This window comes from Oncorhynchus tshawytscha, linkage group LG15, assembly GCF_018296145.1.
Source record: "Oncorhynchus tshawytscha isolate Ot180627B linkage group LG15, Otsh_v2.0, whole genome shotgun sequence".
In the NCBI taxonomy this organism is placed as follows: domain Eukaryota; kingdom Metazoa; phylum Chordata; class Actinopteri; order Salmoniformes; family Salmonidae; genus Oncorhynchus; species Oncorhynchus tshawytscha.
Genome location: NC_056443.1, coordinates 20899218 through 20926622, shown reverse-complemented (window position 1 = coordinate 20926622; position 27405 = coordinate 20899218). Strand labels below are relative to the sequence as shown.

At 41.5% G+C, this 27405-nt stretch overlaps 1 protein-coding gene across 3 annotated transcripts in view; it reads right to left on the bottom strand.

Moving 5' to 3' along the window:
- Positions 1 to 26988, bottom strand: part of dock11 (dedicator of cytokinesis 11) — a 115377-nt gene extending 88389 nt beyond the window's left edge. For 2 of the 3 annotated variants that reach the window (XM_042298284.1, XM_042298285.1), the window contains exons 1-8: positions 26729 to 26986; positions 17328 to 17444; positions 16713 to 16802; positions 14822 to 14904; positions 12979 to 13045; positions 10298 to 10393; positions 7661 to 7795; positions 6154 to 6334 (exon numbers count right to left, since the gene is read on the bottom strand). In XM_042298284.1, coding sequence (XP_042154218.1) covers positions 6154 to 6334; positions 7661 to 7795; positions 10298 to 10393; positions 12979 to 13045; positions 14822 to 14904; positions 16713 to 16802; positions 17328 to 17444; positions 26729 to 26830 — 871 coding nt within the window. In that variant the 5' untranslated portion in view covers positions 26831 to 26986. Of the gene's footprint in view, positions 1 to 6153; positions 6335 to 7660; positions 7796 to 10297; positions 10394 to 12978; positions 13046 to 14821; positions 14905 to 16712; positions 16803 to 17327; positions 17445 to 26728 lie in introns of all 3 variants that reach the window. The other variant, XM_042298286.1, reaches the window with a different exon arrangement.
- Between the last annotated feature and the right edge of the window lie 417 nt (positions 26989 to 27405).

Sequence of the window (27405 nt, the reverse complement as noted above, 5' to 3'; positions counted from 1 at the left end):
CTGAATTATTCACGGTGTTGTACGTTAAGAGATGCCCTTCTGCACACCACTGTTTTAAACGGCTGTTATTTGAGCATTTGTGGCCTTTCTGTTAGCTTGAATAAGTCTGGACATTCTCCTCTGACCTCTCTCATTAAAAAGGTGTTTTTTCCCACAGAACTGCCACTCACTGAATGTGTTTTTTTTTTATCACACCATTCTCTGTAAACTGTAGAGACTGTAGTCAGGGCAGCTGTTTCTGAGATACTGGAACCACCATGTGTGGCACCAACAATCATACCACGGTCAAAGTTGCTTAGATTACGCATCTTACCCGTTCTAATGTTTGGTCGAACAACAACTAAAGCTCTCTACAATATATACACTCTATATATTTAGTTGCAGACATCCAGATGATTCGCAGACTATTTGCGTTAACATGCAGGTGTACCTAATAAAGTGGTCGGTGAGTGTATGTATGCAGGCCCTTGAAATTTATTTTCCAATACTGCCAACTCATTGCTGATGATTGATTTCACATTGTGGTACGAGTATATAGTGAAATGAGTGGTATCCACCTACAACAACATAGTGATAACATTGGAGCTGGCAGGTGATCCAGGTCACAATAGAGGTCAAGCAGTGGGAGGAGGAAGACGAGGAAGACGTGGTGGTCAAAGGAATGGCAGGGGACAAGCACCCCTTCTGAGAGGTGGTCGTGGGCCTCATTTGAGAGATGTGGGGGAACGTGCTAGAGAACAAGGCCACGGACCAAGACAGCGGTAGCAGAAAATCAACCGTAACCTCAATCATCAGAACTTTCCGCAATGAGAACCGGTAAGTCTTCAGCATGCACTAAACATTAGGCTACTCTCAATTGTCAAATTACTGTACAGTGGTTCGTTATTTATAAGTTGCAGCGTACTGCAGCACAGCTTGCGTGGTGTCGCAGAATTCTATGGCACGTTATTTAAGTGCCAACCACTGGTACCATTAATGCTAGTTAGTGCTAGTTTGACCACCAGAGGTCATCTTTGAGAAGCATTTGATAACCTTCAAAAGTGGCTGTCCTAGAGAATTTCAAACCTTTTTTGTAAGAACAAGGTATATAGGACTGATTTTAAGACATTTTGCTTAATTAATTAGCTTAATATTATGGTGTTTCTATTCCAAGAAAAACTAAAAACACTCTGGGTTTCCATTAGGATGGAACGGAAAATATGGCGCTGTACAACGTGACGGTCGGGAGTAGGCTACAGTACAGGACTATTTAGCTTAAGAATCCCTGTGTCGTGCGGGCATGCGGGAGACCGGGATTCAATTTCCCAAGGGGGAGGAAGGAGAATCCTTGTAAATAAGAATTTGTTCTTAACTGACTTGTCTAGTTAAATAAAGGTTACTCTAAGAGCAGAACAATTCTACACCATAATTGTAGTCTAACCAATACCCAACCAGAGATTCAGCCAAAATACAAATCTCAGTGATTTATCAAGACCAGTCCCCATGCTTGTCTCAAAGCAGCGTGAAACGGTGCTAAAATAGTTGTAGGCTATTGCTTCAAATCCTATTGCTTCTAACTTCAATACGCGCTTTAAATAAATAAGACCTACACCACTTTTAACAGCACATTAATCAACACTAGTGAGACTCATGTCACCTATGGTAGGCCTACAGTATATCGAAAAATATGACGTGACTCGCCGCCAATAATTACATATAGAGGACTGGAGGATTGAAGGATTCTAAATTAAAACCAAAAGCCGTCTCATGGGTCTCCCGGTGGCAGCCGGCGCGGGTATCTGTTGCAATTCATTTTGTATTGCGATGCAGTGACTTAGACAGCTGCTCCACTGGGGAGGCCCCATCCACAAAGTATCAAAATACAGAGAGGTGTTGGTAAAAGTACAGTTGAAGTCGGAAGTTTACATACACCTTAGCCAAATACTTTTAAACTCAGCATTTCACAATTCCTGACATTTAATCCTAGTAGAAATTCCCTGTCTTTGGTCAGTTAGGATCACCACTTCAATTTTAAGAATGTGAAATGTCAGAATAATAGTAGAGAGAATTATTTATTTCAGCTTTTATTTCTTTCATCACATTCCCAGAGGGTCAGAAGTTTATATATATATACACTCAATTAGTATTTGGTAGCATTGCCTTTAAATTGTTTAACTTGGGTCAAACATTTGGGTAGCCTTCCACAAGCTTCTGACAATAAGTTGGGTGAATTTTGGCCCATTCCTCCTGACAGAGCTAGTGTAACTGAGTCAGGTTTGTAGGATTCCTCCTTTTTCGGTTCTGCCCACTAATTTTCAATAGAATTGAGGTCAGGGCTTTGTGATGGCCACTCCAATACCTTGACTTTGTTGTCCTTAAGCCATTTTGCCACAACTTTGGAAATATGCTTGGGGTCATTGTCCATTTGGAAGACCCATTTGCGACTAAGCTTTAACTTCCCGACTGATGTCTTGAGATGTTGCTTCAATATATCCACATAATTTGTTTCCTGCTGTTTCATCCAGCATCTTCACAAGGTCACTTGCGGTTGTTCTGGGACTTCCTGAGCACTATGACGGCTGCGTGGTCCCATGGTGTTTATACGTACTATTGTTTGTACAGATGAACATGGTACTTTCAGGCGTTTGGAAATTGCTCCCAAGGATGAACCAGACTGCACAAAGTAGATGTCCTAACCGACTTGCCAAAACTATAGTTTGTTAACAAGAAATTTGTGGAGTGGTTGAAAAATGGGTTTTAATGACTCTAACCTAAGAGTATGCAAACTTCCGACTTCAACTGTATATTGTCCTGCTAATAGCCCATAATGGCCTATTATAATACTGTACATGGTGTCCAGGTCAGGAAAACCAAAACATTTATTTATTAAAGACTATCAGAAAGAATGTTGGTACTTATTTATTTTGATCCAAAGCCATGAATGAGTGAGTCACTCAGCTTTATGTAGGTGCTGCTATATGACTGTGCCATCAACTTGATAATATATAAATGATATTTTGGAGGTTATTCTGTTTCCAAAAAACGAAAGTGAGCAATTGTAATCTGAATAAAGGTCAAAATAACATTTGTAAAGGCCAAAATATTTATTTCTGTTTAAAGAGGGAGAGAAATGGTGGGCCAATTCAGCCGCCCTACTCCCAACCCCGGCCGGATGTGATACATAATACTTTTGTGGTATTATTTGTTGTCTTTTCTGGTGGATTAAACTGAAATTGTAACCAATCACGGCCGGTTGTGATACAGCCAACCTAACTTCGAAATACATTTGACGATAGAATTCTCCCCCTACCCTCCTTCTAGGCCAGTCTATTGTCCAGCTACCTGCTAATAGCCATAATGGCGCTGTACAACGTAACCGTGTGTATTTGAAAGAGTATTTTCCAGCAAGCAACTATTTGTTTACCTTCATTAGACAACTTTGTTCCAATATTTCTGTAATTCAGTGATGTTTATTCTCATAGTAATTCATTATGGAGCCATAACTAAATAAACATTGGCATTTTGAAAGAGTATTTTTATCATTATTTTATTGACGAAAGCATAAAGATGCCATTATTAGTTACATTGTTTTAGTTTGAACGTGCAGACTGGCACTAAGAACAGCAGGAACGTTTGCCTAGTCAGCACCATTATTAGTGCAATGCCCCTGGAAGTGTTGCTTTGTTCTACCCGGTGGGGTAGCACAGTGCCCCCCTTCCTCCTCCTCCCTTCCCCATGGGCTAGGTCCGTCCCCTGCCCTCGTGCCTTGAACCTCACGCGCTTTCAGTGGATACAGCTGGAGAACTATATATATTGTCCTGCTAATAACAGGGTTAATAATATATCAGTGAGAATATCTAAATTAATAATAATAATTCTAAATTAATAAGAATAATAAAAAATAATTGCTTTGTTTAAAAAATAACAATATTTTGGAGATAATTTTGTTTTCAAATAACGTAAAATGAGCAAGAAAAAGGCAATTCTTGAACATGGGGTAAGACATTGTTACTAATTTGTAAATAAAGCCAGTTTGTTATTTAGAATAATTTATTTCTGTTTTTCGAGGGAGAGAAACCAAAAACCTACAGTCATCTCATGGGTTGCCCAGTCGAAGCCCGGCACAGGTATTGAACCAGCATCTGTAGCAACACAGCTTGCACTGCTATGCAGTGTCTTACGACTGTTGCACCACACAAGCGCTGTACAACAGGACCGGTCGGGAGTGGGCTACATTACAAAATAATCCTAACAAAATAAGTAATAAAAACCTTAGTGTAACAACAGTTTTAGTAAGTAATACTGAAGTCGTGCACAATTATCAGTTTCTATTTAGGTTTATGTCGCCCATTCATTGTCAGTTAGAGACACAGTAGGACCCAAAAGCATAAACAGTGCTCTAACTCCCCCTTGCGCTGGTCTGGAGCAATGAAGTGGTGACGTAGGGTACCGTACTAAATTACAGCAGCATTATCGCAAAACTTTTAGTGGGGCAACCACTGTATACTGCATGCCGACATGTACCACGGTGTAGGTGATGTGACTAAATGTGTTCTTAGTGTAATTTTCCCTGCAGAATTGAGACTAGGTCAAATATGGGAGGCAGAGGCAAAATTCTGACTGACCAACAAGTGCGGGCTGTGGTCAATTTGGTTCGGGCCAGAAATGATATTCGCCTTACAGAAATTCGGCAGCACATCTTGGACAATGACGACATGTTGAACAATGTGGAAGCCATAAGTTTGCAGGCTAATGCATGCATGCTGAAATGGCACCAGGGGTCTCTAAAACAGCTATACCGTGTGACTTTAGAAAGAAATGCAGACAGAGTGAAGCAACTGAGGACTGAGTATGTTCAGGTATGTTCAGTTTCAAGATGGCTGTTGTGAAAAATCCCCCCAACATTCTACATCATTGTAATCAGTAATTATCTTTCCAAGACGTCTTTTTAGAAGGTGATGGAGCTGGATGCTGACGAAAACCATCACAAATTCCTCTTTTTGGATGAGGCAGGCTTCAACCTGGCCAAAACAAGGAGGAGAGGTCGGAATTTCATTGGCCAATGGGCAACCATCCAAGGACCTGGACAACATCACCATGTGTCCGGCTATATTGGAAGATGGTGTGGTGGTACGCAGACCTCGTATTGGATCATATAATGCAGCTCTCCTTGTAACCTTCCTTGATGAGCTAAATCAGGTCTGTAGAGCTGATGGCGTGACCTATGTCATTGTGTGGGATAATGTCAGGTTCCACCATGCTCAAATGGTGCAAGCATGGTTTCAGGCCCATCCACAATTTACCACCCTGTACTTACCCCCATACTCTCCTTTCCTTAGCACGATTGAGGATTTTTTCTCCACATGGAGGTGGAAGGAATATGATAGGCGCCTTCTCGAACAAGCCACGCTTCTCCAGGCCATGGATGACGCATGCAATGATTCGCCATGCCCGAAGATTCTTCCCAAGATGTTTGGCTAATGAAAACATCCATTGTGATGTGGCTGAGAACCTGTGGCCAAATCCACAAGACAGGGTTGAGGGAAATATAGAAGTACAGTAATCAATCCTTTGGTTTGCTTTTTACAGTAAACCAGGTGAGGAATACTGCAATTGACGTTTTACTGTAGTTTTTTTCTTTTTTGTAGCTGATTATTTTTGCTTTGAATCAAAGAAACCTATGTTGTGATTTTATTGTATTTCATCAATACATTTCAGATTTTGTTCAATGATTCCACTGTGTCTGTAGTATTCTCTCTACTGGTCCTTTTTACAGTGATGTATTTATGTGTAGCATCATCATGAAACAATTTTGTATTACAATATTTAATGATTGTGCGAACAACTACACAGTATCTTGTGTGTGGGTGATCTAAATGAATGTTCCTATGGTATTTCATGATAAACTAGTTATTTGAACCAATGATTCTGAAAGTGCAAGGTTCCTTTAAAGATATGAATGCACAATGCAATGTTTTGAACATTGGACAGCCTGTGTTACAAGTGATGACCGTTTTGAGTTGTGCGTCTAGAGTTCTGAAAAATGACCACAAGGTTCTGAAATGAGTGCCAAAGTGGTTGTAAAAAACTGTAAGATGTTGAACTGCAGGTCTAGGAGAGTACGGCATACAATGTGTGTGTGTGTGTGTGTTTGTGTGTCCAGTCCATCCTCACCCTGGGCACAGTCTAGGCCGTCTCCTCCGTTCCTCCTGTCTCCTCCCTCAGTGCTGCTCTGCAGGGCCTGTTTCAGGGTGACCACCCACTCCTCCATCTCCGCCTCGCTGTCCGCAGAAAGGAGGTGGCTGTAGCGCTCCTGCATCTTCAGCTCAAAGCCGTTACGGCGCATCTTAGGACACTGGAGGGGGGGACAGGGAACAGAGGGTTGGTTTGAGTCATTTAGTAACATAATCTTAAAGTAGTTCCAACCAATCTTAGGGCACCTGGGGTGAGAATATAAACGTTCGGTTGGAGTCATTTAGTCATTGTGGCTCAAAGCTCAAAGCTGTTAAAGCGCATCTTAGGGCGCTGGGGAGGAGAGAAAGAGAGCACATCTGGTTGGATCAGCATATAACCTAATAACACTCGGCTCAATGCTCAAACATGCTGGTGAGTAGACAGCTAATATTTACATTTCAAGTTTAGCCAACTTGGATCTAATTGCTAGCTAGATAACGAGGCAGAACAGTAGAATTGTTATGAACACAGCCTTCTGTCTGTCTCCAACTGTTTGAACAGCATGCTAGCCTGTCTACTTTGTTCAATCAATACCTTATTTCTCAGAATGAGAACGAGTTGCCAATTCCCTATATTGTGTTTTATGATTATTGCACATTTATAAAACAGACTGGACAGCTAGTATAACAGCCTTTGGTTAAAATGCTGCTAGGTGCCGATTTAGGCCTAAATCTTTATTAGCAACTAATCCCACTGGGCACAGACGTCATTTCAACGTGTAGTTTGGTTTACAATTGAAAGTTGTCAACTAACGTGAATTCAATGTGAAATCAACAAAAAATGTCACCATATTGGATTTAGGTTCAAAGTTGGGTGAAAAAAAGACTAAATTCCGTTGATGACTTTTGCAAATCCAATCCATTTTCCAAGTCGATCCAACGTCAACACATTGAATTCTTTGTTGAAATGACATGGAAACAGCAATGATTCAACCAGTTTTTTCCCAGTTGGCTGTTGTGTTAAAAGCCTAATTCTGAGTGTCCTGCTGCCAGTTCTGCCTCCAGAGAATGATTACCTATTAATTGTATTAACATAGAATGATCTATTTGATTATCACAGACTTCCCTCCATGGCTGGCAGGAGGAAAGTCTAGCGTCTAGGACAGACAAGACAATATATTTAGATTTGTCTGTCTCCATAAAGCCCAGAGCGGATGGTGTGCCTCTGTAAGCAAATGGTCAATCTATTCCCAGGACACATTAGGAACAAACATTAACCAAATACAAAGATATACCGTACTGTATTATTCACAACAACCACACGACGTCAATGATTTCCAAGTCAAGGTGAAATTAAGGGACCGTATTCAATGAGCATCTCAAAAGTAGCTGATCTAAGATCAGTTCCCCCGTCCATGTAATCTAAGGAATTGTAATCTAAAAGACTAGACTGATCCTAGATCAGCACTTCTACTCAGAGACTCTTTGTGTATAAGGGCCCAGGTCACCTGAATGACGTCTATACAGGAGTCCAGGTAGATGGATCCTTTGGTGTCCTTGCAGTTCTTCTCATCCTTGTAGGAGTTGAGGATGTAGGAGCCGTCTGGCAGCTGGGACAGGTAGAAATACCTCCTCTTAAACACCTGATAATCAGAAGAAGGGTTTCAATTCAAAATCATCCAATAGCCACGGCACTTTTATTTCTAAGTGTTCATCTGCTGTACAGTCTAGTGGATGTGTGGGTACAAAGGTAAATAAGGCTGGTGATCAAATGTATTGATGTGGCATTCAAATACAGTTGTAGACACTTTTTTTGATTAGCTGAGTCAGGTAAGACCCTATCAAATCCGCGATGCGGAGAACGCGGAAGGAATCACAGAATCCAGACATTAAAACACTATTCAAAAATGCATTTCATTTATTCTAAAATTAATTAGCTCAGGATTATTATAAAACAGCTCCCGGGTTATCATAAGACATGAACAAAAAGCATCACTGATTCTGATTTGCCTTCTTTATTTATTTCTGAAAAGGCAACGCGGGAATGGCCCTGTCCGTGTGTGCGTGTTTGTTTGTCTACCACTTTGTTAGCGATGATGCTAATGATAACCGTCTTATGGAAGATGGAAAGGCTTTCCCCAAAAAAATCGAAATGAAAATGTTAACGACAAAGTATCCTATGCCTACCCGCATAATGATATTATGATTATTTGGTGATTTGTGATTAGCAAACTCTACAATCAGAAACAGAGCTAAGCAAACACGTCTCTTGCTGGTGCACACCTGAATTAAAGGTTATGTCCACCCCAAAATAAAAATGTACTTGATATTTCCAAGTCAAGTGGTCTCCTGATGTGATTTAAGCATTGTTATGGACTTAGAACATCCAATTGTGTTGTTTTTATATATTTTTTTAATGATTTTGAGAGCGAAAACCTGAAAGAAATAGGAAAAAACTGAAACCTGTGAAAACAAAATGGAAAAAACTGAATATTTATATATAACTGATTTTATAGGGCCCTAATCAGGTATGTTAGTGCTGAACAAATGCCTGCACAGTGTTTTTGTGGTACATGATCTACGTCATTTATTGTACATCTACAGTGCATTCGGAAAGAATTCAGACCCCTTGACTTTTCCCACATTTTATTTCGTTACAGCCTTATTCTAAAATGGATTTTAAAAATGTTTTCCCCATACCCCATAATGACAAAGCAAGACAGGTGTTTAGACATTTTTGAAAATAAAAAACATCACATTTACATAAGTATTCAGACCCTTTGCAGCATTTTTGGCAGCCATTACAGCCTTGAGTCTTCCTGGTTATGACGCTACAAGCTTATCACACCTGTATTAGGGGTGTTTCTCCCATCCCTCTCTGCAAATCCTCTTAAGCTTTGTCAGGTGCCAAAGAGTTCAGTCTTGGTTTCATCAGACCAGAGAATCTTGTTTCTCATGGTCTGAGAGTCCTTTAGGTGCCTTTTGGCAAACTCCAAGCGGGCTGTCATGTGACTTTTACTGAGGAGTGGCTTCCGTCTTCTGGCCACTCTACCATAAAGGACTGATTGGTGGAGTGCTGCAGAGATGATTGTCCTTCTGGAAGGTTCTCCCATCTCCACAGAGGAACACTGTCAGAGTGGCCATCAGGTTCTTGGTCACCTCCCTGACCAAGGCCCCTCTCCCCCGATTGCTCAGTTTGGCCGGGCGGCCAGCTCTAGGAAGTCTGGGTGGTTCCAAACTTCTTTAATTTAAGAATGATGGAGGCCACTTTGTTCTTGTGGTCATTCAATGCTGCAGGAATGTTTTGGTACCCTTCCCCAGATCTGTGCCTCAACACAATCCTGTATTTGCGCTCTAAGGGCAATTCCTTCGACCTCATGGGGCGGCAGGGTAGCCTAGTGGTTAGAGCGTGTGACTAGTAACCGGAAGGTTGCGAGTTCAAACCCCTGAGCTGACAAGGTACAAATCTGTCGTTCTGCCCCTGAACAGGCAGTTAACCCACTGTTCCTAGGCCGTCATTGAAAATAAGAATTTGTTCTTAACTGACTTGCCTGGTAAAATAAATAAAAAATAATAAAAAATGGCTTGGATCTGACATGCACTGTCAACTGTGGGGCGCAATATAGACAGGTGGGTGCCTTTCCAAATAATTTAGTTATGACATTTGTGTTTCTTTACGTAATATGTCATTGTTGTACTGTATGTGTGTCTATAGTACTGTTCAATATTGTGTTAGTGTATATAAGTCGTTTTGTCTGAAACTTTGTTCCCCCTGCTGCCTGCTGCTGTTGCACCAGGTATCTCTTGAAAAAGAGATTATATCTCAATGACAAACACCTGTATAGGTTAAATAAGGTTACATTTAAAAAAATCATAAAAATATCCAATCAATTGAATTCGCCATAGGTGGACTCCAATCAAGTTGTAGAAACATCTCAAGGATGATCAATGGAAACAGGATGCACCTGAGCTCAATTTTAAGTCTCATAACAAAGGGTCAAAATTTTTATTTATTTTTTAAATCATCAATTTAAGAATAAGACTGTAACGTACATTTTCGGGGAAAAAGTCAAGGGGTCTGAGTACTTTCTGAATGCACTCTATAGTCAGTAGACAAGGATGGTGGGTGAGCTGTTCTGACTCACCCTCATGGAGACAGACAGGCTGCTGTTGATGTTGGCTTTCTGCAGCCAGCCCTGCTTCATGATACCCCCTCTCTGAGAGCACAGAGAGGACGAGTCCTGGTGACACACACACACACACACACACACACACACACACACACACACAAAGGAAGGAGAGTTAGTATTGATAATGGGTAAGGATATACAATCAATAGGCTAATCAACCCACATCACACACACCCACAGACAAACACACAGATACATGTTTGCACAGATACACAGACAAACAAACACCTATGCAATCACACAAACAGAAATAATAACCACACATTCACAAACAAAATAACTTTTGTCACTGAGTCTAACACACACACACAATGTGCAGAGACATACATAATTCATACAGAAAGATATGGAGAGAATTTCTCTGCTTCCCATGAATGGGAAGTCATTTAACCCATTTAACCACAATCATCACTTCACCAACTCAACTAATTTGCAGTGAAAATCTCCATGAGACCATTTATCCCAACACTAATATCCATAACAAGGACATTGCCAATCAAAGGACACACACAGTAAATATGTTTCCCAATCGAATACCTAATCCTTTTACTGTTGTTGGGATATACAGAGAAATGCCATACTGTAGCTATCACACACAGACGCGCACGCACACGCACGCACGCACACACACACAGCTCAGTTAACAAATTGAGAAGTGGCACTATCCTTTGCGCTCGTCCGATCGTAAGTACGCCTCTCTCTAGCTCTGTCCTGTAATCCAATTGGCTGAGCTCTCTCCTCTGTCCTCCCTCAACACACCCACCCTTCCCTTGCTCTGAGTGGCGTTCTGAGAACCCCCTTCATTCCACTATCCACCCCTCTACTCTATCAATCGTCTATCAATCCCACGTGAAAAAATACTCCAGTTGACTATAGAATACTCCTGTACTTACTATATAATTATGTGGTAAACTGTAGTATACTATACTACACACTGTAGTATCCCTCTGCCATGTGTAATTCTTACTATATCATTTTGTAGTATACAGTAGAATACTATAGTAAATACTGCAGTATGCTACAGACTGCAAAAACACTACAGTAATTACTACAATAATGTCTCCAAAAACACTATAGTCCACAAAACATTACAGTAATTACAATAGTATATTATACTACAGTTTTAATTTGCATATACCCATATATCCTCCCCCATATCCCAATTTGTGCCACCCATGAAACCTAAATGTCACATATAGACTACATATTGTGTGTGTGTGTGTCCCCACACACACACACATTTGTATGCTGCTGCTACTCTCTGTTTATTATCCATGCATAGTCAGTTTACCTCTACCCACATGTATTACCTCAACTAATCTATGCCCCCGCATATTGGCTCTGTACCGGTGCCCCCTGTATATAGCTGCTCCGTAATTATTTGTTATTTTTCTTCTTTATTTTCATTATTATTATGTTTTTACTTCAGTTTATTTGAGTACTTTCTTAACACTTATTTTTCTTAAAACTGCATTGTTGGTTAAGGGCTTTCACTGTAAGGTCTACTACACCTGTTGTATTCGGCACATGTGCCAAAACTATTTGATTTGATACACTATTAATTACTGCTCTCTCCCTCGGAGACAAGATGTCTGGGGTGTAGCAATAAAGGACATTGTAAGTCATGTAACATTAGCAAGCCTCTTTTTGTGCTGCCTGGATTGATAGATAGCCTCTGCTCTGCTCTCTTTCTCCCTCTCGCTTTAGTCCTTTGGTGTATTTAAAATGGCAGCCTATTTCCCTGTATAGTGCACTACATTTGGGCCCAGGACCCATAGGGCTCTGGTCAAAGGTAGTGCACTATATAGGGAATAGGGTTCCAGTGTAGCCGTAGCCCTGGAGTGATTCAGTGATAGCCTCTGCTGTCTGCTCTGTGCTCTCAGCAATATGTCTGGCAGCCGTTTATTTTCCTTCAATCGTTCAATTACAACCCTTTTTAATGTGAAGTTTATCCACATCCGGCCAGGTCGACGAGGGAGAGGGGAGTCGATGAGAACTATTTTTAGAAAAGTAGAGCTCTGGTTTCACTGCTAAAGAGGAGTGATGAGGACAGGCTCATTAGGCGAGCGAGCTACTGGCTGTACTGGTTGGCTGCAGTAGCCTGGTCCCAGATCTGTTTGTGCTGTCTTGCCTACTCCTAATGTGACAATGACCATAGGCGTAGGCAAGATAGCACAAACACATCTGGAAACAGGCTGTGGCTGTAGACCCTACTGAGTACAGCTGCAAATGCTCTCCCGCCACAAAACCACATCACAGTGGCACAGTGGCGGTTAGGGTTTCTGGATGTAAGCTACAGTATCTCTATTGAATTACTGTTATTTGATGCATTGTATTGTATTGTTAGCATCTTTTCTAAAACGCTTTGGGGGGGATGCAGCAATGTGTTGATGTTATGCTCAAAGTCAAAAGTTTTTTTTAAACATGACTACCACCAAGCCAACAAGGCCTAGAGGACGTGAGTGAACTGGCCACACAAAAGACCCTTGAGCATACCAGACCACTCAACATCGTCTGATAATCAATGTCTCTCTCTCTCGCGCACACATGTACGTAGGCGCGCGCACACACGCACACACACACACACACACGCACACGCACAGGTCCATCACCCCCAGGCCTAACATTCCACTCACCTCATCTTTTGCGTCTTCATCGATCTCAAACACGTGAGCCGGCAGCTTGTCCATCTTCAGGCCTTTACTGTGAAAACACATGTCGTGTCAGAGAGAGGGTTGTTGTGTGACAGGGAGGGTTGTTGTGTGACAGGGAGGGTTGTTGTGTAGAGAGGGTTGTTGTGTGAGAGAGAAGGTTGTTGTGTGAGAGAGAGGGTTGTTGTGTGACAGGGAGGGTTGTTGTGTGAGAGAGAGGGTTGTTGTGTGAGAGAGAGGGTTGTTGTGTGAGAGATGGTGGTTGTTGTGTGAGAGAGAGGGTTGTTGTGTGAGAGAGAGGGTTGTTGTGTCAGAGAGAGGGTTGTTGTGTGACAGGGAGGGTTGTTGCGTGAGAGGGAGGGTTGTTGCGTGAGAGGGAGGGTTGTTGTGTGAGAGCGAGGGTTGTTGTGTAGAGAGGGTTGTTGGGTGAGTGAGATGGTTGTTGTGTGAGAGAGAGGGTTGTTGTGTGAGAGAGGGTTGTTGTGTGAGAGAAGGTTGTTGTGTGAGATAGATGGTTGTTGTGTGAGAGAAGGTTGTTGTGTGAGAGAAGGTTGTTGTGTGAGAGAAGGTTGTTGTGTGAGATAGAGGGTTGTTGTGTGAGATAGAGGGTTGTTGGGTGAGAGGGATGGTTGTTGTGTGAGAGGGATGGTTGTTGTGTAGAGAGAGAGGGTTGTTGTGTGAGAGAGAGGGTTGTTGTGTGAGAGAGAGGGTTGTTGTGTAGAGAGGGTTGTTGTGTGAGAGAGATGGTTGTTGTGTGAGAGAGAGGGTTGTTGTGCGAGAGAGAAGGTTGTTGTGTGAGAGAGAGGGTTGTTGTGTGAGAGAGAGGGTTGTTGTGTGAGAGAGAGGGTTGTTGTGTGTCAGCAACCCAGAACTATATACTCAATACATCAACTCCTTTCTACTGTATCTTGGTTCTGGTCGTTTCAATAGTGTGTCTTTGTACAGTATCAAAAGCTAGGCTATAACCTCAATGGATCAAAAACTAGGCTACATCAATGGATCAAAAGCTAGGCTGTATCCTCAATGGATCAAAAGCTAAGCCGTATCCTCAATGGATCAAAAGCTAAGCTGTATCTTCAATGGATCAAAAGCTAAGCTATATCCTCAATGGATCAAAAGCCAGGCTGTATCCTCAAAGGATCAAAAGCTATACTGTATCCTCAATGGATCAAAAGCTAAGCTGTATCTTCAATGGATCAAAAGCTAAGTTGTATCCTCAATGGATCAAAAGCTAAGCTGTATCCTCAATGGATCAAAAGCTAAGCTATATCCTCAATGGATCAAAAGCCAGGTTGTATCCTCAAAGGATCAAAAGCTATACTGTATCCTCAATGGATCAAAAGCTAAGCTGTATCCTCAATGGATCAAAAGCTAAGCTGTATCCTCAATGGATCAAAAGCTAAGCTGTATCCTCAATGGAGTAAAAACTAAGCTGTATCCTCAATGGATGAAAAGCTAAGATGTATCCTCAATGGATCAAAAGCTAGTCTGTATCCTCAATGGATCAAAAGCTAGGCTATATCAATGGATCAAAAGCTAATCTGTATCCTCAATGGATCAACAGCTAGGCTATATCCTCAATGTATTAAAATCTAGGCTATATCCTCAATGGATCAACAGCTAGTCTATATTCTCAATGGATTAACAGCTAGTCTAAATCCTCAAGGGATCAACAGCTAGTCTATATCGTCAATACATCTACGCCTTGCTTCCTATCTACAATCTGGTCATTTCTATGCTGTTTCTTTCTATCAATGACTTTTCTTTTCCAGATTTATAGCACCTTGGAAGCATGCGTGTATCAATAGCTTTTCTATTCTAGACTTACGTTGGGAGCATGCGGAAATCTCCCGAGTACGCTTCATATTTGTAGTTGATGACATGCCAGTCCGTGTTGTAAGTCTTGATGCACTGCCAAACAGGTCAACATTAGAGCTCAATTAGTAACATTACAACACCAGGGGACCAGGGTAATAAAGAGTTCACAGTTCACATCATGCCAGAAAAGTGTCACTGTATGTCAAGTTTAGAGGTCGACCGGCATGGCGATTAATTAGGGCCGATTTCAAGTTTTCATAACAATCGGTAATCGGCATTTTTGGACGCCGATTATGGACAATTACATTGCACTCCACGAGGAGACTGCGTGGCAGGCTGACCACCTGTTACGATAGTGCAGCAAGGAGCCAAGGTAAGTTGCTAGCTAGCATTAAACTTACCTTATAAAAAAACAATCAATCTTAACATATTCACGAGTTAACTACACATCGTTGATGATATTACTAGTTTATTGTCCCGCGTTGCATATAATCAATGCGGTGCCTGTTCATTTATAATCGAATCACAGCCTACTTCGCCAAACGGGTGATGACTTAACAAGCGCAATCGTGAAAAAAAACACTGTCGTTGCACCAATGTGTACCTAACCATAAACATCAATGCCTTTCTTAAAATCAATACACAAATATATATTTTTTAAACCTGCATATTTAGCTAATATTGCCTGCTAACATGAATTTATTTTAACTAGGGAAATTGTGTCACTTCTCTTGCGTTCTGTGCAAGCAGAGTCAGGGTATATGCAGCAGTTTGAGCCGCCTGGCTCGTTGCGAACAGTGTGAAGACCATTTCTTCCTAACAAAGACCGTAATTAATTTGCCATAATTTTACATAATTATGACATAACATTGAAGGTTGTGCAATGTTACAGCAATATTTAGACTTATGGATGCCACCCATTCGATAAAATAGGGAACGGTTCCGTATTTCACTGAAAGAATAAAAGTTTTGTTTTCGAAATTATAGTTTCCAGATTTGACCATATTAATGACCTAAGGCTCATATTTCTGTGTGTTTATTATATTAAAATTACATCTATTATTTGATATTTGATAGAGCAGTCTGACTGAGCGGTGGTAGGCAGCAGCAGGCTCGCAAGCATTCATTAAAAACAGCAGTTTCCTGCATTTGCCAGCAGCTCTTCACTGTGCTTCAAGCATTGGGCTGTTTATGACTTCAAGCCTATCAACTCCCGAGATTAGGCTGGAAATACTATAGTGCCTATAAGAACATCCAATAGTCAAAGGTATATGAAATACTAATGGTATAGAGAGAAATACTCCTATAATTCCTATAATCACTACAACCTAAAAACGTATTAACTGGGAATATTGAAGACTCATGTTAAAAGGAACCACCAGCTTTCATATGTTCTCATGTTCTGAGCAAGGAACTTAAACGTTAGCTTTTTTACATGGCACATATTGCACTTTCACTTTCTTCTCCAACACTGTGTTTTTTCATTATTTAAACCAAATTGAACATGTTTCATTATTTATTTGAGACTAAATTGATTTTATTGATGTATTATATTAAGTTAAAATAAAAGTGTTCATTCAGTATTGTTGTAATTGTCATTATTACAAATATATATATAAAAATGAATTAATCTGTATCTGCTTTTTTTGGTCCTCCAATAATCGGTATCAGCGTTGAAAATAATAATCGGTCGACCTCTAGTCAAGTTGTCAAGTTTTTGCTTTAGGTATGGTGCTCGCTGAGTAACAGTTAACAGGTCAACATCTCTTGATTGGGACCAACCAGTAGTTTGTTTCTGGTCAGGCCTCGCAGTTCCTATTGATTCCTATTACGATATAGCCTTGTCAAGCTTTGTCTACAGGCCTTTTTTTGTTGTGTACTAGTGTCGACTGAATGAGTACCTCTTTGGCAAACAGGCTCTTGGCGTCCCTCTCTGCATTCTGGGGCACGGAGGGAACCACGGTCCTCCTCTGACGAGAGATCTGAGACTCCTACACAGAGAGGGAGAAAGGGCGGGGTTGGAAAGAGATGAGGGTGAACAGAGTGGTTCCTGATCAGAACCACGTGTGTTTGAATAATGTGCATTTGAAAGAGTCCCAATAATCTGTCAGTGATTGAGTTAAACTGGACTGGCTGGGTCGATTGGTTTTGACTAATACAAGGCTGTGATCTGGTGAATAATGGGAAAAGAAGACACTTTTTAAGTAGAAACAGAAATCTATAAGAACGCCCTCCCTGGGTCAATTCTCACAGAATTTGCTGATCTTGGTATAAAATAAACCACTGTTCCTGCAGTATTTTCTGGTATTCATATTATATGCTACTGCGGGGATATATGTCGCAATGCTTTCCCTAGCTACCGTACAAAATGTGTGCCTGGTTATCCAGTGTTTCTAGGAACATATTTGAAAGAGTATGTCACTTTTATAAATATTCTCAAATAAAACATTGAATTTGAACAAACTAAACAAATGGTTCATGTGTCAGTGTGTGTGTGTGTGTGTTTGTGTGTGTACCGAGATGTCGTCGACAGGACACTGCAACAGGTCTCTGTGAGGGTCACTGTGGATCTGGGCTTTCCTCTGGAACACCACGTTCTCATAGTCCAATGGCTCAATGATCTTAGGCTGCTCCTGTAGAGAAACATACAGTCAAGTTACCAAGAGACACACAGATAAGCTACCACACATTTACATTACATTTCGGTCATTTAGCAGACTCTCTTATCCAGAGCAACTTACAATGAGGGCAGGAAAGTAAGCCTATTAAAAACCTTTGTTCAATAAAGCAGCTATCAGCTAAATCAGTGCTAACAAGAAAAGACAATGCAAATGCAGACAGACAGACACATAAACACAAAAGGCACACCCTCACTCACTCCTTCACATAAACAGGGGGATACGTTGGTTAGATTTGCTTGGTCATGTATTTTCCATCTCTTTCTTAAAGCACTATGTTGTTTATTGTGACAATATTTGTTAGCTCTTTTGTAAGCAGTAAGCTAAAGTAAGCCTGAGTGTACAAAACATTAAGAACACCTTCCTAATATTGAGTTGTACCCCCTTTTGCACAAAGAATAGCCTAAATTCATAGGGGCATGGACTCTGCAAGGTGTTGAAAGCGTTCCACAGGGATACTGGCCCATGTTGACTCCAATGCTTTTCACAGCTGTGTCAATTTGGCGTGATGTCCTTTGGGTGGTGGACCATTCTTGATACACACAGGAAACTGTTGAGTGTGAAAAACCCAGCAGCGTTGCAGTTCTTGACACACTCAAATCGGTGCGCCTGGCACCTACAACCATACCCCGTTCAAAAGCATATCAAGAAGCTGATTAAACAGCATGATCATTACACAGGTGTCTGTAATAAAGCCCTTTTGTGGGGTAAATCTCATACTGATTGGCTGGGCATATGCCCTCCCTGGCCCACCTACGGCTGCGCCCCTGCCCAGATTAGGATCCATGGATTAGCATTTATTTATTTCAATTAATTGATTTCCTTATATGAACTGTAACTCAGTAAAATCATTGAAATTGTTGCATGTTGCGTTTATATTGTTGTTCAGTATATAAACCTTGGATTTCTGTGGTCTGAATTTCAGAATCATTTTTGTTTTCAGACATTTTCCGTTGGTAGGGCTACCCATGTGTCTCTCCTGACTCACAAAGCCTGCTCACTGATGTCAATACCAAATCTGATAATTGTGACTTGATTGAATTGTAGTGATGTGAATAATAATAATGATGGTGAGAACCCAATATAGCCTAACCTACTATAAAAACCTTTCCATGTTTATAGTCATGTGACAAAGACTTAAAAAATGTACAAATGTTGGCCTTTTTCCACATTAAATGTTTCATTTTCATAACTGATCAACATTTGGTATGCTATAGCCTATATATAATATTCTGCCCATAAGAACACATTTATTTAGTCCATATAAAGAACAGCTATTCACGATTTAATGAAAATCAGCAAACAGACGCAACATTGTTTCACATTCTTTAATAAAATACTAAAACAGAAACAGGCAATAGGCTATACAGCTGGCTTCACAGTTTCCCTGACAAATAGGCCTACAGCGAAAGCCAACGTATATCAACAACGTTGAGTGCGCCAGAGTGCTGCGTAGTACCTTCCACACAAAGTTTTGCCTCGACAAAAAGACACGCATTTGGGACGATGCCTGAGACTGACCAATAAAGTTCTCCTAGCTACTGAATCCTGAGCTCTCATGGTGGTGTCATTGTGAAAAAGCACAGTGCGTTTCATCTCTCCCCCTCAATATGATCCGTAGAGGGGACAGAGTATCATAAGGGTGGCTGTGGACCAGGTACAAAACAGACCAGAGTCCCAGACGAGTAACACAACACACTAACAGCATGGTGTAATTGTGAAAAAGCACAGTGTGTTTCAGCTTTCCTCTGTCTGGGCAGTTGTTTGGAAGCTGAGACTGAAAAACATCACACTCCTCTTTTCCCACCTGATCTGTTCTGCTCTGCTGGACTAGAGATTTGTCAATGTGACAGAGAGAAGCTACTCTCCCTGAACTAAAGATGACTGAGGTTAGAGGGCAGAGATCACAGAGAGACACAAAGTTCAGAGGGCGGCTGCAGAGCATGAAAAGAGAGAGACTCGCTAATTATATTAGCAGAATCCAGAAAAGAGCCGTTCAATTCTACAATGTACAGACAGTGAGCTTAACCTTGCTATTGAGAGAGGCCTGTAGGCAGACAATTAGGTGAAAACCTAGTTTAGATTACAGACCCACAAATAATTTGAAAACAAATCCAATTCTAATAAACTCCCATATCTATTAGGTGAAATATCCCAGTGTGCCATCAAAGCAGCAAGATGTGTGACCTGTTGCCACAAGAAAAGGGCAACCAGTGAAGAACAAACACCATTGTAAACACCACCCATATGTATGTGTATTTACTTCCCCTTTTGGACTTTAACTATTTGCCCAACGTTACAACACTGTACATAGCCATAATATGACATTTAAAATGTCTCTATTCCATTGAAACTTTTGTGAGTGTAATGTTGACTGTTCATTTCTGATTGTTTATTTCACTTTTGTTTATTATCTATTTCACCTGCTTTGGCAATGTAAACATATGTTTCCCATGCCGATAAAGCCCTTTGAATTGAGAGAGAGAGAGAGAGAGAAATAAACAATAACCAGAGAGAGAGAGCATGAACAGAGGGAAAGGCATCGGTGAAAAATATTAGGCTGACTGCTGGACTGGAGGAGATCTTTAGAGCAGCTGGAGGATCACTCAAAACATTGAGAGGATTGTGATCACATGGCGCAGTAGTCTAGTTCAACAGAATGTCCTTTGAGGGGTTGGAGTCCAACACTCCGACACCAGAGGTTGACTGTGTTACATGGTCCCTACTGAAGTACTCTGCAGAGGGGTTAGGCACTGCACAGGGTTGTAAGAATGCCTTAAAACCTTTGACCTTAGGGTCTTAGTTCCTGGTTACTGTTTCTTTTATGACTCCAGGGAGTTCAGAGGGGGGTTGCGTGCTGCAGTGAGTGAAAATTAGAGCAGCAGGGCACAGGTTATTGCAGGAGTTCTAACTTCATCAGCCATTGGAGAGTGGCTCAGTCTGACATGTTACCAAGGCAACACAATCACAAAACAAAAGATGGCTGCTCCACCACATCACTGCATCCTGTTGAGAGTTTCATAGAGAACTGAATGATTTCATATCCTATATTCAAAGACAGTTTCAGAGAAAACACACATATGATAGGCTAAGTCATGTGAATCAGTCCAGGACAAAGCAAGTCAGCCAAGGAGAAGCAACTAGGAAACGTCAATAATAATTCATTCTAACAATAGTGCAAGGCTCAGCAGAAGCAGGTGAAAATTTGACATAGGGTAATCCTGGCTTGAATACAATGTACTTTGCTCTCTGTAAGGTAATAGACTCCTGGGCCCGAGGGCAGTTTCATGCAGCCCAGAATGTGGTAGAGCTCTATCCATATTAGAGGAGACTGTTCTGCAGTGACCACTGACCAGTGGCCAAGGACATTGGGAAAAGACTCAAGGGAGAGAGAGACACAGTCAGCTAACATGTCAGAGAACCACCAGGCCCCTCTCTAGGACTCCCGGCTCAAACACCCTGCCACAGTTCAGCTGTAAGTGTGTCCCACCTGGCACATGTAACAGAGAGTATGCTGTACTGCTGTCCATGGAATTAGGGAGTGTGGGGAGAGGACATGCTGGACTTTAGATCAACTATTTCCCTTTCAGCTGGTGCACAGTGATTCTCCCTCTCTTTCGCACTCCTTCCCTCCCCCAGTCATTGTTCTATGTCTCTCACACACACACGCATGTGTATTCATGTACAGTTGAAGTCGGAAGTTTACATACACTTAGGTTGGAGTTGTTAAAACTTGTTTTTCAACCACTCCGCAAATGTCTTGTTAACAAACTATAGTTTCGGCAAGTCGGTTAGAACATCTATTTCGTGCATGACACAAGTAATTTTTCCAACAATTGTTTACAGACAGATTATTTAACTTAAAACTCACTGTATCACAATTTCAGTGGGTCAGAAGTTTACATATACTAAGTTGACTGTGCCTTTAAACAGCTTGGAAAATTCCAGAAAATTATGTCATGACTTTAGAAGCCTCTGATAGGCTAATTGACATAATTTGAGTCAATTGGAGGTGTACCTGTGGATATATTTCAAGGCCTACATCCAAATTCAGTGCCTCTTTGCTTGACGTCATGGGAAAATCAAAAGAAATCAGCCAAGACCTCAGAAGAAAAATTGTAGACCTCCACAAGTCTGGTTCATCATTGGGAGCTATTTCTAAACGCCTGAAGGTACCACGTTCATCTGTACAAACAATAGTTTGCAAGTATAAACACCATGGGACCGTCATACCACTCAGGAAGCAGACGCGTTCTGTCTCCTAGAGATGAACGTACTTTGGTGCGAAAAGTACCAAGAACAACGGCAAAGGACCTTGTGAAGATGCTGGAGAAAACAGGTACAAAAGTATCTATATCCACAGTAAAACGAGTCCGAAAACATAACCTGAAAGGCCGCTCAGCAAGGAAGACTGCTCCAAAACCGCCATAAAAAAGCCAGACTACGGTTTGCAACTGCACATGGGGACAAAGATCGTACTTTTTAGAGAAATGTCCTCTGGTCTGATGAAACAAAAATAGAACTGTTTGGCCATAATGACCATCGTTATGTTTGGAGGAAAAAGGGGAGGCTTGTAAGCCAAAGAACACCCTCCCAACCGTAAAGCACGGGGGTGGCAGCATCATGTTGTGGGGGTGCATTGCTGCAGGAGGGACTGGTGCACTTCACAAAATAAATGGCATCATAAGGTAGGACAATTATGTGGATATATTGAAAAAACATCTCAAGACATCACTCAGGAAGTTAAAGCTTGGTCGCAAATGGTTCTTCCAAATGGACAATGACCCCAAGCATACTTCCAAATTGTGGCAAAATGGCTTAAGGACAACAAAGTCAAGGTATGGGAGTGGCCATCACAAAGCCCTGACCTCAATCCTATAGCACATTTGTGGGCAGAACTGAAAAAGCGTGTGTGAGCAAGGAGGCCTACAAACCTAACTCAGTTACACCAGCTCTGTCAGGAGGAATGGGCCAAAATTCACCCAACTTATTCTGGGAAGCTTGTGGAATGCTACCCAAAAAGTTTAACCCAAGTTAAACAATTTAAAGGCAATGCTACCAAATACTAATTGAGTGTATGTAAACTAGAGGTCGACCGATTAATCGGAATGGCCGGATAATTAGGGCCGATTTCAAGTTTTCATAACAATAAGAAATCGGTATTTTTGGGCGCCGATTTTTTAAAAATTGTATTGTTATTTATTTTTCACACCTTTATTTAATTTTAATTAACTAGGCAAGTCCATTAAGAACACATTCTTATTTTCAATGACGGCCTAGGAACGGTGGGTTAACTGCCTTGTTGCCTTGTTCAGGGGGAGAACAACAGATTTTCACCTTGTCAGCTCGGGGGATTCAATCTTGCAACCTTACAGTTAACTAGTCCAATGCAATAACGACCTGGCTCTCTCTCGTTGCACTCCGCAAGGAGACTGCATGTTACGCGAATGCAGTAAGCCAACGCAATACGACCTGCCTCTCTCTCGTTGCACTCCACAATGCCTATTACGCAAATGCAGTAAGCCAAGGTAAGTTGCTTGCTAGCATTAAACTTATCTTATAAAAAACAATCAATCATAATCACTAGTTAACTACACATGGTTGATGATATTACTAGATATTATCTAGCGTGTCCTGCGTTGCATATAATCTGACTGAGTATTCAAGCATACAAGTATCTAAGTATCTGACTGAGCGGTGGTAGGCAGAAGCAGGCGCGTAAACATTAATTCAAACAGCATTTTCGGGTGTTTTGCCAGCAGCTCTTCGTTGTGCGTCAAGCATTGCGCTGTTTATGACTTCAAGCCTATCAACTCCCGAGATGAGGCTGGTGTAACCGAAGTGAAATGGCTAGCTAGTTAGCGTGCGCTAATAGCATTCCAAAAGTCACTCGCTCTAAGCCTTCTAGTAGTTGTTCCCCTTGCTCTGCTTGAGTAACGCTGCTTCGATGGTGGCTGTTGTCATTGTGTTGCTGGTTCGAGCCCAGGGAGGAGCGAGGAGAGGGACGGAAGCTGTACTGTTACACCGGCAATACTAAAGTGCCTATAAGAACATCCAATAGTCAAAGGTTAATGAAATACTAATGGTATGGAGGGAAATAGTCCTATAATTCCTATAATAACTACAACCTAAAACTTCTTACCTGGGTATATTGAAGACTCATGTTAAAAGGAACCACCAGCTTTCATATGTTTTCATGTTCTGAGTAAGGAACTGAAACGTTAGCTTTCTTACATAGCACATATTGCACTTTTACTTTTATCTCCAACACTTTGTTTTTGTATTATTTAAACCAAATTGAACATGTTTCATTATTTACTTGAGGCTAAATTGATTGTATTTATGTATTATAGTAAGTTAAAATAAGTGTTCATTCAGTGTTGTTGTAATTGTCATTATTACAAATAAATAAATAAAACAATCGGCCGATTAATCGGTATCGGCTCTTTTCTTTCTTAAAATAAAGTGGTGATACTAACTGACCTGAGACAGGGAATTTTTACTAGGATTAAATGTTAGGAATTGTGAAAATCTTAGTTTAAATGTATTTGGCTAAGGTGTATGTAAACTTCCAACTTCAACTGTACATGGTAAACAACATAATCGCTGGGCCTTACAATCAGCTACTGTAGGTAGGTTCTGCTGCCTGCTTAATGCATTACTTCTAGCAGCTCAGAGGAGAGCAGCAGCTTCCTGTCATGTGCAACAGGTTGGGCAGCAGTGGAACCACAGAACCAGAAGATACAGTTCCATTGCGACAGTTTGTGTGAGAGATAGAGAGAGAGAAGGGGGAGAGAGAGAGAAAGCGAAGAGATAGAGAGAGAAGGTGGGCGAGAGAGAGTCATAGGAGAGATAGAAAGAGAGAGAGAGGAAAAGAGAGAGGGAGAGAAAGAGAGAGAGTTCTGGCTCAACTCCTTTAGAGAAGAACAGCCTGGGAGAGAAATAAAACGAAAGAGCAAGAAAGGAGGAAGAAGGGGTTAGTTCTGGTTGGGGCGTAGCCGCCTGCCTGCTACATTCGCCCATATATAGTCACTTTCTCATCTCTTTATGGGACTTTACTGTACGTCACACCGGTTTTTCAACTCAGCAATCAATCTGGCCCCGGACACTCCAAACATCATCACTGGCTTTGGCTATAATGTTAGCGAGAGAAGTACTTTTCCAGATTGCTGTGCGTCTTATACAGTTCAGTGGAAAGACAGAGGAGAAGTCTATCTCTAGCAGATGGGCTTTACTACTGGCGTTTATGTGTACATACGCACGCACGCAAGCACCAACACACACACACATACATGCACCAACAGTTCCAATGTCCTCCCCCTGACCCCAGTAACTACTACAGTCTGTGTGTTTACTGAGAACACAGACTTCCCATGTTCCACAACCTTTGACCTGACTTGATTTGAGTAAATACACAATCTTATATGTATATCATTCCTCTAGACAAGATCTAAACAACACCTCTTGAGACTCTTCAGGAGCTTCCTTATGATCTAAGCGACCCTAGTCGATTACAGTATGTTCATTTCAGCTAACATTCAAAACGTCTCAATGTCTTATGAGCTGAAACTACATTAAGGCTTTTAATTGAGCTTTCAGATCACAGAGAATGGAGCCCAGAACAAAGTAAATACCTACCCCTCCAATTGAATGTAGGAAAGGTCATTTCTAGACACACTAACTAAGAGATACAGGAATATGGAAAGAGCAGAAAACTGTTAATTCCAGGAAGGAGAATAAGACAAGCAACCCCATTGACATAAGTGACACACACACACACACACACACACACACACACACAGGAAGCATGGTTGGAGCATGCCTCCAGGGAATCCCCATGTGAGAATGCCTGCTCCGTGACCTCCACAAAACAGGGCTTGTTCTTCATTACCACGGCGACCATTACCCTGAGGATCATCCGCTCAACCAGACACAACACACTTCGGAACCTGTGTTGCCAAGTACACGTCAGTCAGCGTCAAACCTCATCACAAGATTACTATGCCTGATTGACTTCACTTGAGTGGAGATATTTGTGAATAAAAAGATCTGGCCTAAGAGATCTGCAAAAGTCCACTGAATGTTTTCTTGGCTGGGATTTTCAATTGGTTGCATGATATGAGAAAGAGAGAAAAGTCTAGCGAATCAGATGACATTGACAGTGTGGGAGAGTTTACCATGGAGAACTATCATGATGACAAATCAAGAGGGCATGAGGTCAAACAACCCTAGAGGTCATGTACACACACACACACACACACACACACACACACACACACACACACACACACACACACACAGAGGACCAAAAGGAGCCCTGTGTGAGTGATTAAATCTTCATGCTTCTTCAGCATTAAATGCAATTTATCTCAAGCCATACCCTGCATCATCAAAGGGTTTCAGGCCAATACTACACACAGTCCAACTGTAACACAAACCCCGACCAGTGCACAAATCATGATCCATGATACAGCACTTACTATTGTCCTTTCAACAAAGAAAAAGGAAATGCTTCTATAGAGACTGAACTCTTACTGTAGACCTAGCTATAATCAAAGACCACCAGGATCAATAATGATACTTTACATGCCTGGAACATCAAATATTCAATACTGGGGAAAGAAAGGACCAGGCTACACGACAGGGAATAGGGATAGCTAGGCAAACCATGCAGTCTAGCTGCACATTCAACCTCAGAACTGGCACTGCTCAATTCTCAAGCACACAAAAGCCGCCGCTGGAGCTGGAGCCAAGACCAATGGAATACCATGTGTTCTCTCTGCATGAACAATGTCACACCACTATCCACAGGGAAAAGACACACATAATGCAAATACGATACTTCCTTTATATGGACATTATCCCGTTTCAATTACGGTCATATTCTGCTAACCGTCACTGCTTAATTACAGGCTAATTACGACGTAATTCGCATGTTTAAATTGAAAGAGGTAGCTTGTATCCCAATCCAATGTAGCAAGCTCTGCTCAGTGGGTGACGTAGAGGAAATGGTGAGACGCTGACACGCGTCTTCGATAATAACTGGGGGGCAACATTTGTCTTTCGACATTCAGACATTCAAGTAACGTTATGAACTAAAAGTACACTTAGGCTTTTCCGGATTAAACAGAATAAATGGAGCGGACCCTCGGGCTACGGTTTCGCGAGCGGGTTTGGACAGCAAGGTAGGCTACCGTTAGCTAGCCAAAGAAGAGATTATTAGCCATCATCACACTAACCACAATCACCGATGTCCTCACAGCCTCGGAGACGCTTTGCCTGAGTTCCGCCGCAGTTCCTGGTTTACTCAACCTTTTGGTAAATTTCCGTACCTCCGACATAACTATCTTTCTCGTGAAAACCTCCACCTAAATCCCGGTATAACTGAGGGCATGCCACGGAGCTCAAGCAGCTGCAAACAGTTGTGACAGATGCGGATGGACCAGGCAGGCAGCGTTGTCGTAGTGAGGCGGGGCTGGAGCGAGTGAAGAGGACCGAACAGGATTCTCGAGCATCTCGCGCGCCTCCTGCCTGTTCCCTCTCATACGGTAGGGGATCAAGTACACGCCTCAAATACCTGACTGACCACTGTTACAAATAGTAACCTACAAATTGCATGAAGACCTGTAATAATTTTCCTGGGATAAATTCAAAGAACAGTTGATTTATTTATTTTTTATTTATGTTTTGTCTCCTATGAATTGGAGATTATCAGTATTTTGGGTAGATTATAGGTGTGAATTCTTATTAGATGGTTTGGTTGTTTAGCAACAAACTATAGGGCAAAACAGATGGAGTTGGTTTAGGTTGTTGACAACATGTAATCTATATTTCACTTGTTGTCTCTCAAATATATCCTTACAGCACATTTTTTCCATATTTGACATGAAACCAGTCAAAACACCTCAAAATAAGA